This window comes from Vigna umbellata, chromosome 1 (assembly GCF_029865625.1).
Source record: "Vigna umbellata cultivar VRB3 chromosome 1, Vumbellata_1.0, whole genome shotgun sequence".
Classification (NCBI taxonomy): domain Eukaryota; kingdom Viridiplantae; phylum Streptophyta; class Magnoliopsida; order Fabales; family Fabaceae; genus Vigna; species Vigna umbellata.
Genome location: NC_142165.1, coordinates 47,872,686 through 47,886,310, shown reverse-complemented (window position 1 = coordinate 47,886,310; position 13,625 = coordinate 47,872,686). Strand labels below are relative to the sequence as shown.

At 35.4% G+C, this 13,625-nt stretch overlaps 2 protein-coding genes, 1 non-coding gene and 1 pseudogene across 4 annotated transcripts; 3 read left to right on the top strand and 1 right to left on the bottom strand.

Annotated features, from left to right (window-relative positions):
* On the top strand, positions 1-3,336 carry LOC124831471 (cytochrome b561, DM13 and DOMON domain-containing protein At5g54830 pseudogene; annotated as a pseudogene).
* Positions 3,337-7,643: 4,307 nt separating this feature from the next.
* LOC124831470 (ribosomal protein-like protein) lies at positions 7,644-8,847 on the top strand. 2 transcript variants are annotated; one of them, XM_088103495.1, is made up of 2 exons: positions 7,644-7,768; positions 8,350-8,847. In XM_088103495.1, the coding sequence occupies exon 2, from the start codon at positions 8,352-8,354 to the stop codon at positions 8,769-8,771; it is 420 nt and encodes a 139-aa protein (XP_087959621.1). In that variant the 5' UTR covers positions 7,644-7,768; positions 8,350-8,351; the 3' UTR covers positions 8,772-8,847. The 2 variants fall into 2 exon arrangements, with proteins under 2 accessions (XP_087959621.1, XP_087959620.1); XM_088103494.1 differs by having other exon boundaries at positions 7,650-7,787.
* Positions 8,007-8,163, top strand: LOC124831481 (small nucleolar RNA snoR137). Its single transcript, XR_007028278.1, has one exon. It is a non-coding gene; the product is annotated as a small nucleolar RNA snoR137 (small nucleolar RNA).
* A 24-nt stretch (positions 8,848-8,871) lies between the features above and the next one.
* LOC124831469 (protein SIEVE ELEMENT OCCLUSION B-like) lies at positions 8,872-12,949 on the bottom strand. The gene is made up of 7 exons (XM_047305464.2): positions 12,129-12,949; positions 11,932-12,045; positions 11,343-11,788; positions 11,144-11,253; positions 10,905-11,047; positions 10,178-10,669; positions 8,872-9,836 (listed from the first exon to the last, which is right to left on the bottom strand). The coding sequence occupies exons 1-7, from the start codon at positions 12,321-12,323 to the stop codon at positions 9,219-9,221; spliced, it is 2,118 nt and encodes a 705-aa protein (XP_047161420.1). The 5' UTR covers positions 12,324-12,949; the 3' UTR covers positions 8,872-9,218.
* Positions 12,950-13,625: the final 676 nt, after the last annotated feature.

The window sequence follows — 13,625 nt, the reverse complement described above, 5'->3', positions numbered from 1 at the left end:
TGAGCTGATAGTGATGCATAGAATACAATACAACTCCATTTTCACTCCTTAAAACGTGAAAAACATTCTTCGTTTCTCCACTGGAGCAATAACACAAACGTCTCATCTACTTCAACCCTTTCACGGCGCATACGCAACGCAATCACCACCCTCTCCTGCACTGTTCGTCACCGTGGATTCCGATCCACACGATTTGCGTGACAGTGCAACAATTGCACCCCTCATGCTTCGCAGATCCCTCTTTCTTCCCTTCATCTTCCACTTGTTGTTATTATTCCGGTATGCGGATCCTGCTCCGAGTTGCACTCGGGATAGCTCCCTCGTCGATTCGGAGTCCCAGTTCGAAATGGTTCAGCACCAGCTTCGAGGATCTCTCAAAATCACCGACGATTGCTCCTTTAGGGTTTCTCAATTTGACTTGCTTCCCGGTTCCGACGTCCACTGGTGGGGTGCCCAGGGTACCGGTTTCGATAATCTCACCAAAGGATTTATTGTTTCCAACGACGGATTGAACGGAACCTATAAGAACTCCACCTTAGATGTGCATTTGCTGAGTAATGTTACGTGGAGCATGATCGACGTCCTCACCGTCTGGGATCGCACCGCCGCTTCTGATTTCGGCCACGTCGTGCTTCGCAAGGACGCTCCGGCGAAGCCACCTCCGACTGTGTTCGACAATTGTAAGGTTTTGTCGAAGAATTTCAGGTTGAGGTGGAGTTTGAATGTGTCTGAGGATTCTCTTGAAATTGGGTTGGAGGCTGCGATTGGTATCACCGATTACATGGCTTTTGGTTGGGCTGACCCCCGTGCTGATGACTCTGATCTCATGATTGGTGGCGATGTTGCCGTCGCAGGGTTTAAGGAAGATGGTGCACCCTTTGTGGATGATTTTTTCATTACGAAGTATAGTGAATGTGTGAAAAATGATGATGAAGTTGCTCATGGGGTTTGTCCTGATTCAGTTTATGAAGGGCATGAAGGGGTGGGTTTAGTAAACAGTTCAATGTTGGTTTATGGGCATAGGAGCGATGGGGTGTCCTTTGTTAGATACAGATGGCATTTGACTAAGGTTAGTGGAAATTATGATCGCCCTGTGAATCATACTGCAAATATGAAGGTTATTTGGGCTTTGGGGCCTATTAAGCCTCCTGATACTATTAATCCTTACTATCTTCCTCAGAATCACGGGGCTGTAAATTATGGTCATTTGGTTTTGAATGTCTCGGAGCATGTGAATGACTGTATTGGACCCTTGGATGCTGAAGATAAAGAAGATCAAGGCGTCATCATTGCAGATGGCAATAATCCTCTGGTGGTATCTTCGGCTCCTGCAATGCATTACCCCAACCCTCCAAATCCTGCAAAGGTTCTTTACATCAACAAAAAGGAAGCTCCTGTTTTGAGAGTGGAAAGAGGGGTGCCAGTCAAGTTTTCCATCCAAGCTGGGCATGATGTTGCACTTTATATTACTTCAGATCCGCTTGGTGGAAATGCAACGATGAGGAATCAGACGGAGACTATTTATGCTGGAGGTCCAGAGGCCCATGGAGTTCAAGCCAGTCCTACAGAATTAGTTTGGGCTCCTGACAGGAGCACTCCTGATAACATCTACTACCATTCATTGTATGACCAGAAAATGGGTTGGAGGGTTGAGGTCGTTGATGGGGGTTTATCAGATATGTATAATAACAGTGTGATTTTGGATGATCAACAGGTTACCTTCTTTTGGTCGTTGTCAAAGGATTCCATATCTATTGCAGCTCGTGGCGAGAAAAAAAGTGGTTATCTTGCCATAGGATTTGGAAGTGGAATGGTGAACAGCTATGTGTATGTGGGTTGGGTGGATGATACTGGTATTGGACAGGTAAACACTTACTGGATTGATGGAAAAGACGCTTTAAGTCTGCATCTTACGCGGGAGAATTTGACACATGTGAGGTGTAAAACAGAAAATGGCATCATTACTTTGGAGTTTACGCGTCCCTTGGACCCATCTTGTAGGCGGGAAAAGAGGGTAGAATGTAAAAATATTATTGATCCCACATCTCCACTCAAAGTTGTTTGGGCAATGGGTGCTAAATGGACTAATGATCATCTTACTAACAGGAATATGCATTCTAGTACGAGTAATAGGCCCATCCTTGTTCACCTGCAGCGTGGATCAGCTGAGGCGGAGCAGGACTTGCTTCCGGTTTTAGCTGTGCATGGATTTATGATGTTTGTTGCTTGGGGTATCCTGTTTCCTGGAGGAATATTGGCAGCCAGATACTTAAAGCATCTTAAGGGTGATGGATGGTACCGGATTCATGTTTATTTGCAATACTCGGGGTTAATAATTGTTCTACTTGCCCTTCTTTTTGCTGTGGCTGAGCTTAGGGGTTTTTATGTCAGCTCGACACATGTTAAATTTGGATTTACTACTATATTGTTGGCCTGTATACAGCCAGTCAATGCATTCCTAAGGCCTCAAAAACCAGCAAATGGGGAGCAGGCACCCTTCAAGAGGGTTATTTGGGAATATTTCCACGCAATTGTTGGTAGATGTGCCATTGTTGTTGGCATTGCTGCACTTTTTACTGGTTTGAAGCATCTAGGAGACAGATACGATGTGGAAAATGTCCATGGACTCAGTTGGGCTTTGGCAATTTGGTTCTCAATTGTTGCATTGATTGTTTTTTATTTGGAATACCATGAAAGGCAGCGAATAAGGCGGCAGATACTTGAAAGAAGCAATTGGGTGCTTGGTAACGTTGAGGACGATGATTCACTTGATCTCTTGAGTCCAACAAGAACAACCGCAAATAAAGAGTTACTACCTTCTTCTAGAATGGAAGTTCAGTTAGAACCTTTGAACAGATAAAGTTGAAGTTGCATTCTTTAAGTTCTGATACAAAGTTGCCATTCTAGCCCACTTTTTGCAAATTTTTTATTTAATGTGAGCCGGCATTCTTCTTTGCTAGTATGAGGCCTTTTCTGAGGTGAAAAGGGAGGCAATTACTTTTCAATATCTTTTTTCGACATATGTTGCTTTCTAATTTCTAGGAAGAGTATCTTTCCTGCAGCATATATTTCATATACTGATACATCTTCAACAGATTAGGTTATATTGATTCTTCACTCCAGTGACTACACTATTTCTTTTACTACTTCGTTAAAAAGTAGAAGAAATTGAACTTCACGAGGTGAAAATTTTCATGTTGATCTTTGTAGGTTCTGTATGGTTAGTTTGACAGTATCATAATAGATGATTTCAGACATCGAATGCTATATGGCCAAAGGCATTGTTGTAAATTATGAGATTCAGAAAGTTAATACATTATTTTTTCTTGTCCATAATGCTGTATGGTTTTAGATGCTGTGATTGCGTGTTTCATCTTTTGTTCTCTTGTGCCTCCATGAAGCTTCTTAGTATTATTAATTTTAACTATAAATGATCAGTTCAAATGACTATAGTGATTAGATGCTTTTATAGCTTGAAAATGGTTAAAGTGTTATTTGAAATGATTGCAATCCCAGAGCTACTAGAAGCATCTTATATAAACTTTCAAAATATACTATAGCACGTTTAATCGTTATAGTTCGCCTTTGATATTTAAACAAGCTTTTGATAGATTTTGCCTTTGCTATTGTTACACTTTCTGCTCCTTGGTTTTTAGTTATCCTAGTGTGAGGGAGCGCGAGCCCTAATGGAGCGGTAAAGTTATGACTTGGTGACCTGTTGGTCTCTAATTTAAGTTCGGCAACAGTGTCTTTGCATGTGCAAAGTTACGATTGCTTACAATGACCCTCCATCAAGCCATCACACCGAGAAACCTTCAAAGATACCGTGATACGGTAGTTGAGTTAGCTATTGTAATCTTGATAAAATGTCATGGCAGTTGAGAATTTTTAGCAAATTTCAAATTGGTCGTAAGCCTATAGATAAGCATGCTTATTTATGAAATTTTGTATTCTTTCTTCAATTTTTATCTGGCAATTCCAGTATTTTGGTTTATTTTCAAATCTGATATTTAACTGTCGTACAAAGACCTGGTTTCCTAGGTGTTTTGAGGCAAAGAAGTTGACTGCAAATACTGACAAATTTAAGCAATTTATTCTTCAGGCATCCGGGTAAAACTATGTTTACTTCTAGCAATTCATCCATTGTTTAATTGTGAAAACTACACATTTGGAGTCATGCAACCAGAAGTCTGAGGTTGCTGGCCAAGAACACGAAACTATAAAACCTCACATTTTACAGTTTGAAGCAAGCAGAATTGACTCTTAATCCAACTTGGATTCAGGAGTGAAAATGAAACTACTCTGTATTTGAAACAAAATGATTCTGGTTTGTAACTTGCTTGTGATATGAAGTAATTTACTTTTGTGGATCAAGTTCAATATATTTGAGATGACTGAACTTGGCGTCATGAATTACTTCATTGGAATGGAAGTATTCAAATGTAGCTCAGGTATATTTATCCCAAGAACATATGTTGCTAATAATCTCAAGAAGAGCAGGTTAGAATCATCCAAAGAAATAGCAAGCTTGGCAGGGAGTTTATAAAATACTTGACAACAAGAAGACTTGATGTTAACAATTTTTGGAATCTAGTATTTAAAGACAGGAATTGTTTAGTTAAATGGCTATGTTGATACTGAGTGGAAGGCAATTATAGACGATAAGAAGAGCAATTGAAGCTGTGTTGTTACAATTATTAGCAACATATGATCTTGTGTTATTTTCTTGAATGCAAAATATGCATGTAGTGGCACACTCAGTTGCTTAAGTGGGGTGTTTCTTATTAGGGTTTTGATCAAACTTCTCCATGAGAACTTCTAATAGAGAAACAAAAAGAAAAAATGAATTTAAGTTTATCTATTAGATAAAATTAGTTTATGCACACGTTAATTTGTAAAGTTATTTCGTTTTTTATTTTTTAATTTTTTTAACTTGTATATAACTTTTAATTATGGGAAGTGTTTTTTTTTTTTTCAGAAAACTTTGCTGAAAAGTTTGTTCAAACATGGTCTAGCAAATACCTTGATTTCTAAAAAAGTTTTTTTTTTTTTTATAGAAAAAAATTACATCAGAATTATCTAAGTAATTAGTGTTAAGAAAATTGGTGACCAATTACATTAAATACATATTATAACTATTATGTAATACACATTCCACTGTCTTAAGTTTAGAACAATTAACTCTAATAACTTGTCGAATGTACATGATGAGTATTCTTCATCAAATTCTTTATCATTGTCATTACATACTACATTTTTTGATAATGAAGATTCTAGTTGGTCTATTGTCACAAGTAAATGTACTTATTTTACACAAAAATTCTCGTCTTATTTATGATTTCTTAAGTTATCATTGTTTGTTTTCTTTCTATTATTCTTTTATCTTATACTCTTATTTTTAAAAATGTGAAAGAGATACTTAATCGTCGTCTTAAGTGGCACCAAACCATGATTATTAAAATCCAAACCTTTTAAAAAAACAATACATAAGAGTTGGTTTATTTTTCATGTAGAAATAATAGAGTTGATTCTGGTTAAGTCTATTTCATGAAAGTTGAACCTATTGGTGAAGTTGATCCACTCAAATATCTAATATTAACCGAAAATATGAGAAAAAAAATTAAGAAATTGATTATCTCTTTATTATTTATAGAACAAAATCAGACAAAAAAACTATTTAAGTAATTAATTTTAACAATTCATTGATATAAGTACTAACCACATACATTAAATATTTGTTCTACCAACTACTTGTATTTAATATATATTCTAACAAGAAAAAGCATAAAAAACAATGAAGAGAAAAAAGGACAAAAACATATGACAAACCATGAGAAAAATAGAGAAGATAAACAAAAAATAGTATTGACATTGTCACTCATATATTACAAAAAAATTTACCGTGAAAATATGTATGTTACAATGATTTCAATTTTGTCCAATCCTTTTTTTTTTCTTATATTATATTGCCCATTAACAATTATTTAAAACAATCAATGGAAAAATATTTTCGTATTAATTTAACAATGTAAACATAGCCTAGGTGTCATTAATGGAAAACTTTATATGAAGTTTGATGAAAAGGAAATTATATTAAAGATACTGAATTAGGTTTAGTAATGAAAAAAAAATTTATACTAGAAAATATTTATATATAGTATCTGACTTGTGTGTGTGTGTATATATATGCTAGTAAAAGAAATACTATAGTAGAAGAATAGTTTAAAATTTAGCTTCATATATGTTCTACTTTTTATTTATTATTTTTTAAAAGATTAATTTTTTAAAATTTATATTTTAATGAAAAATTTAAATTATTTTTAAAAAAGCATAACATTTTATTGAATAATTTAATTTAAATTGTACTTAAAGTTATTTTTTATCTAAGTTTATATTTAAAAAAAATTGTTTTTAAATAATTTTATTTATAATAAAAAAATAAGATATAAAAATATCTAGGGGTATCACAACACTGACAGTTATAAAAGATATTCCTAAGTATTTTTTTCAAGAATACCTCGTGAATAATGGGACAGGTATCTGGATGAGTTCTTTTAGACGGGACTAGTAAACACTAACTCATATTATTTTTTATTAAGTTATGGATAATTATATATTTGTAAATAAATAAAAAAATTAGAGTTTAAACTTTAAATAAAAAATAGAGATAAAAATTGTTTTTTAAATAAGATTAAAGAGTAATAGAATTAAAGATTTAAACTTAGGGCTTAAAATTTATTTATATAAAATTAAATAAAAAATTATAACTTCATCATTAAAACTACTTGTTAACATAAAATGTAACTAAATCATAAAAAGTCAAGGAGAATATGAGTATCTAGCTTCGTACGATAGTGAATTGATTAGTTTTTATCATTAACTAATTAATAAATTTTTACTGCATTAATTAACAAATTAATAAATACTTACAATTTACAATTTATTAAATAGATGTTTCCAATTAACAGTGAACAGGAGAGATGCAGATCCAGAAACGTTTGCTTTTAAGGTGTTGCTCCCTCCATCACCATTCTATACTTTCTCTACCTTTCCACACTATTTTAAATACAATTATATCCTTAACTTAATTTTTTTTTTACTTTTATCCTATTTTAAATAATTTGAAACCCTAATTTTACTTTCTCAGCATCCACCCACCAAACTCTCTTTCCCTTTTCCATTTCCGTTTCACCTCCCCACTTCCCGCACTTCTATTCCTTTTTCTTCTCAGTTTTTTTTTGGTTTGAAAGCTTCCATTGTCGTCGTGGTGTGAAGGAGCGTCGCCGCCGTGGTGTGAAGGAACATCGAGGAGCGTCTAAAGCATCAACCAGCGTGAGGAAGTATACATCAAGCACCACCACCAACCTTTGCAAGAAATATAAGATTAAAATGAAAGAAAAATATTTTACTCATGTACGATACTAGAATAAGTTATTAGTGAAATAGAGTGTGAATGGATAAAATTAAAAAATAATAACCCTAAAAATAAAATTTTACTGAAAGACAAAATAGAAAAGATGTGGTGGTAGAGGACCAACACCCTTCCTTTTATTAATTCTTCATAATTTCTTCTGGAGGCCCAAAATCTTTTTTTTGTATAATTTTGCAAAAAAGCCCATCTGGCTACCAGTTTAACTTGTAGGTTTAGCTCTGTTGCCTTATAAAAGCAGAGGCAGAACCCCTGTTCAGTGAAGGGGATAAACCCTAGCGCCGCGAGGCCAAGAAACGTCGTCGGAGTCTCTGCGTCGAAGACTGCTTGAATTTTCAAGTATGTTCTCTCACTTAGGGTTCGTTCCATTCATATTTCCTGAATTTTGTCTTCTATGTTTCTCGCTTTTGATAGGCGTTACGTTCTTCGTCTTTCGAATGCTGAAGGACGTGTCAACGAAAGCGTACATGAATTTCAATGTCGACCTGTTTTTCTGAATTTAAACAGCTACTGTGATTTCCGCGTAGTCTGTTACATGGTCGCGTTGTACCATTCCTTTAGTTCAATTCTTTTATTTGTTGCTTCTTCTGGTGAACTCTCCCTTATTGTCCGTGGGGAATGTTCTTGTTTCCGAAGCATATATAAATAATTTCTTCTCGAATAACCAGTTTTAAACAGCGTGGTGTAATTTTGTTTAATCTACTACACTATGCTACCTGTCTGCTGGTACATTCAATTTGTTTCACAATTTTCACAATTCCAGTATCTGAATTCTTAACAATTAAAAACTAACTGTAGTTGACGTTTAAATGGAGAATATTAGTTGAAATTCATTATACGAATATGGTGAATTGAATTTGTCACAATTACAACAAATCAAGTAAGACTAACATTTGGTTATTGGCGTTGGATATTTGTAGAGATGGAACTGCCAAATGTAACAATTCCTAAAGTTGGACAAAAACCCCCGGCAAAATTGAAGTTTCCCACGCCGAAAGAGCTGATATCCCACTATGAGTCTCAGGGTATGGACTCGCAAGAGGCGTCGATGAAGGTCATTGAGGATCTTCAGAAGGCGCTATTTGGAGTCGTATCCTCTGGCAAAGGTAGAAACGATAAGCTATTGGCCGAGTCTTCTAAGAAGATTGATTCAATTAGCAATAGACTTACTGTTCTCGACTTGAAGCTAGATTCTAAGCCTGGGTATGTCGAGACTTTTGCAATTGGCCTGGCTTCAGGCGCTGCTCTCAAAGGTATAGGTGCACTTGTGCCTCATATCCTTGCCCCTCTAGCTCAGATATTGAATTCTGTTTCCGCTGCCACTAAATCTTCTCCCCAATGATACATTCTCGTTGTGGGTGTAACTATTAGTTTTAGTAGTATGATTTTTTCAGTCAATCCAATAATTATGTTTTCAATTTTTGTGTTATAATTCTTGTATCTAGAAAAGCTATACTTTCATAACTTAATAAAACCAGATTTTAGCATACAATTACAAGCCTTTAACAATAAAAACCAAAACAATAGGTAGATATCATAAACCTGAATTGAAAACCTATGTCAGACAAACACTGATATGCTATTCTTACTTGAATTCAACATATTCATGCAATCGGTGGACTGAAATTATGCGGAATGAAAGATTTATTCATTCAGTGGTTGAAATGGTGAATCTATTCTAAGCTTGAAATTCTACTCCAGTAGTTTCAATTGGCACGAATGCCCTTCGTTACCGGTTTGCACTGTTTCAAATATGTTTTTACACATTGTAGGCGATGTGAACATGTGTTTACTCGTTACAGCAGCGATACATGTAGAACTTGTCCATTGTTTTGCCACATTCAGCGCAGACCACTCTGTCTGGTACCCCGCCACTGTCACCTGGAAGTATCAAGCGGTTGCAGTGGTGAGGGGTTTGTAGTCCTTGTATATAATCAGCCATTGCTGGCAAGATCCCTTTATCTTTTGCTGTTGCTATCCACTGCTCATGTTCGTTCAGGCACCTTAGAAACGTATCTCCCTTACCCTGTGCCATCCTACCTGTGCCTTGACTAATTACGGCCCATCCTGGGTCACCACTATCGTAGGTTAGGATTCTCATTACTTCATGCATTATGTGGTCTTCCTCTACTGTCTTGCTATGCTGTGATTTGGATTGCCACATGCTCTCTAGCCTAACCCAGAAGAACCAAATTATCGCAAGGTCAGGGAGCACGGTGCTCAATTTTTCTTCTTGTATGGCATTGTTGATTTCTTGAACTTTCTTCCCCGGATTGCTTTTCCCAACATAAATCATCTCTAGTGGTAGTTGCAGAGCTTTTGCCAGTGAATGTGCAGTGCTTGTGAATTTGCGGATCCAGTCCATATCGTCCCCTCCGTACAAGCATATATATCTGCCTTCTGATATCTGAACAAAGTATGCATATATATTTAAAATTATATTGTATGAGGTGGTGGTTATGTAAGATTGGCAAATGTGATGGTACATAGAGGCTACAGTTTTAAGAAATAACATGATATAGTTGACTTTTATTCAATGTCCGGAAATCATCAGACCAAATAGAGGAAATATTAACTTCAAAACTATTGTTAGTTATTTTCGTTAGTTTTAATAATCATTTGTACAGAATGAAAAGTGTTACATATACGGGGAGACAGTCAAGCTTAGAAATTTGCTTCATACACCAGTTTTTGACAATAATGAATTTATATATATTGAAAGATAAAGTAAAGAATGTAACGACTCACCCAATACAGAAGCGATGGATCGATTGTATCTGCCAATAGAAGAAGTCCCCATGTTTCATTATTCCACAATGCTTCCTCCTTTGAGCTAGAGAAAGGGTAAGCCAAGCTTCCCCAAATCCACATCATGGGTAATGCATTCAGATTAACAACCTTCCCTAGGGGATCCAACACAACAAGTATAGGCTTCGCTTTGAAAAGCCATACTTCTTTAATGTACCTGATGGTTGCAGGCTCCAGAACAGAAGGGTCATAAATTGAGTACCATGACATCGTTGATTGCAGCTTCTCAAGCTTCGGCTTCAATTCAGTCCATGGGATTGCCTTGTCCACAACTGGAATCCAAACGAGTTCATACTGACTCTCTAACCTGGTTGAATCCTGACGTGACTCTAGGTACATTTGTTCAAATATCACAAGCTCTTGATCAGGGACGTTATGTAGGTCTGATATGTAGAGTAGAACAATTTTCCTCCTCAATACATCAATGCTAACCTGAAGATAAATAAATACGTTCAAGGTTGTGACAGAAACACCACGTGTAATTATCATAACCTTTTCTCCCGATTGGGTCATTTACCATAACTTTTTGGATTTTGAACCAAGTAGAAAAATTATTATTATAATAAGTCTAAAGTAAAGATCAATCTGATGACCATATATGGTTACATTACATATAATATATGCACATATAGTAAGAGTGAGAAGAGAAAATGGATTCAGGGTTAACCCTTTGTTTGGAAGAACCATCAAACAATGGCAACGGATCATCGTTAATGCAAAACATAGCTTTGAGAGCCTTCAAGTTATCTTGGTGGGGTGTCTCAAAAAGGAGCCGAAGTGTTTCAAATGCTTCTCTCTGTTTGTTGTCATCTGCATTGTATATAAATGTTCACGGGCGTAATAGATTAGAAATATTCTACCCGAAGAAAAAAATGAATTAACCGGTTATAAATTAGATTGGCATACCTAAATGCAGTTGACAAAGGGTGAGTTGCTTGCGAAGGTGGCCATTTAGGTTATCAAGCTTATGCGCCAAACTGGAAAGTTCCCAACTCTCTACCACTGTTGTCATATATCTGCAACGAGATCAGGAAAGTTAGTTCATTTCGAAGTTTCATTGGGGATTGCTTTGGAAAAAATAGAGAAATTAACAATGAAGGTTTACCCATGAATCAAGCCAGTTATGCCTAAAAGATGCGATGCACAGGACACAGAACTCCGAATGGTCCAATAGACAGCACCGGGGATAAGAGTGGAGGCAGTCAACATCTCCGGCGCCTCAGGGTCAATGTACCGAGAGGGAAGCTCATGGAATTCAACAATGTAATTGGTTACATCCAACATTACCTTTAAAAGGTTATTGATTGTTTCGAACTTTAGTCCCAAATCATCCACTTGTTCAAGTGTTTCATGGATGTGCTTCAACTTTGCAACAGACTTAGCAAGACGGTTGGTGGCATAAAGCTGAGCCACCAGCCAAAACTCCCCAAAGTTGGCTGCAAAAGCTGCTAACGCAATTACCACCTTCGCATCCCAAGAATAGCCTGAGAGCATGTTCAGTATTCCCATGGTCGTGGCATGTATATCAGCACTCGAACATTTGCAACATATCTGTGACACGACAAGAAAACACGAACAAGTTTAAAGTAGTATGTTTTTTGGAGACGTTTAAATCAGTCTGGTCTTGTCAATTGGGAAACATGATGTTAAAATTCTAAGTGAAGATTAATTCTTGGGACTGAGACTGAGAAAACCTCGCAGGAAATTCTGTTGATTGTGTGGTACGAAATATCTAGCACCTCGGTCAGATTTGATTGCTGGATACTATCCTTCATAGCATCCATTTGCACTGGTTTTCCCTGTGCAAACTTTCAAAACAACCAACCACACTCAGAAAATTTGAAAATCTTAACTATATAATCAAAATTGTCTGAGATATAGACATATATACCTTAACAATGTCAGGGATGAGAGAGGCAACACGGAGAAATATGTCTTGGACAACATTCAGAAGAGGTCTAACTTCAACGTGTCGATCATCAGGAGCATGGGTGGCTCGAACATTTTTGGTCATTGTAGTGTCATCTGATGCTGAAAAAATATGGCGGCTAGCCCTGGATTGCATCTTCCGAGGTACCATTTCCATTTTTTTAACGAAAATTAAGAATGCAGAAAGGAGTATTAATATATAATGTTCAGAAGCAATAAAGGGGTAATGATTTGAGTGCAGTTAGAGCTAGACTACTTGTTAGTGCCAGTGGCCTCTTATATAGTTGTTGATGCCAAATTCTTGTGAATCTCTACCTTACTTGTATCTGGGTTCTGAGCACATTAAGTAGGAAAGGAAATTGGAATATTGGATAAAGGATTTGTCGAATTTATACCTTTCATCAGTAATGGCTTTCTTATTTGTTGTTGGAATCTTCTGTCAAACAGTGATCAAATCATCACAGGAGAATAAAGGGAAAAAGATCAGATGGGGGCACTTTTTATGTAACACGTTCTAAAAATTATCAACACAAAAATATATGGAGTTCACCAAAAGGAATCACAAGCTGAGTTACTGCAAGAAAGGTATAACAGTTTTATTTTCGCAAGCTCTGATGCGAAAGAACCGTTACTAAAAGTTTCAAAATTGTTACAAGGATTGCTGCCACTTTATGACATTGACCTTTATAAACTTGTAGAATATTAAGTTAAGTGGAACTAAAGCGCCGTTTAATAACTTTATTTTTGGGAACATGTAAGGATTAGGGAAAACAAACTTTGTGCAATTTTTTCAGATAAGGGTTTTTAGGTTGGGTTGGGTCCACAAAATGTTTAATTAATGCTTGTAATATTAGAATAGATGTAATACGTTTATCACATGATAAGTTTTAACAATTAAGATGGTATTATACTGTAAGATAAATATTTATATAGACGTATAAAACAAAAGTATAGTTCTTACATTATAAGATAAATATAGTTTTGTATTTGTACATGGACATCTCAACAAAACTCCACAAAATATGTTAATATACTGTTGGTTCTAATTAAATTAAATTCTTTTTTTTTTAAGTTTTGTATTCAACGTGAATAAAACATAAGATTGGATAAGAAATTTAAGAAAGTTAGGAAAATTATTTGATAAATATTTTATACTAATATTATGAAAAAAAAAATATTCTTAACTTCAATTATATTTGATGTATTCAATTTTTTACAATGGTAAATTCTTTAATTAAAAATCATTGGTAGGAACAAAAATGAAAAAAAGTTAGGAACCCATTTGATAGAAAGATTAACGGTTAATATATCATCCCACATGTCTTATTGCATCTTTACATTTTTTTTTAATTTTAAAACCGTATTTTAAAAATCCTATATCCTTTTCTTTTCAATTAATTTTAAAATTTGTTAAAGAAAAAAAATTTCAATAAATTTTGAAATCTATTGAAGAATTTTT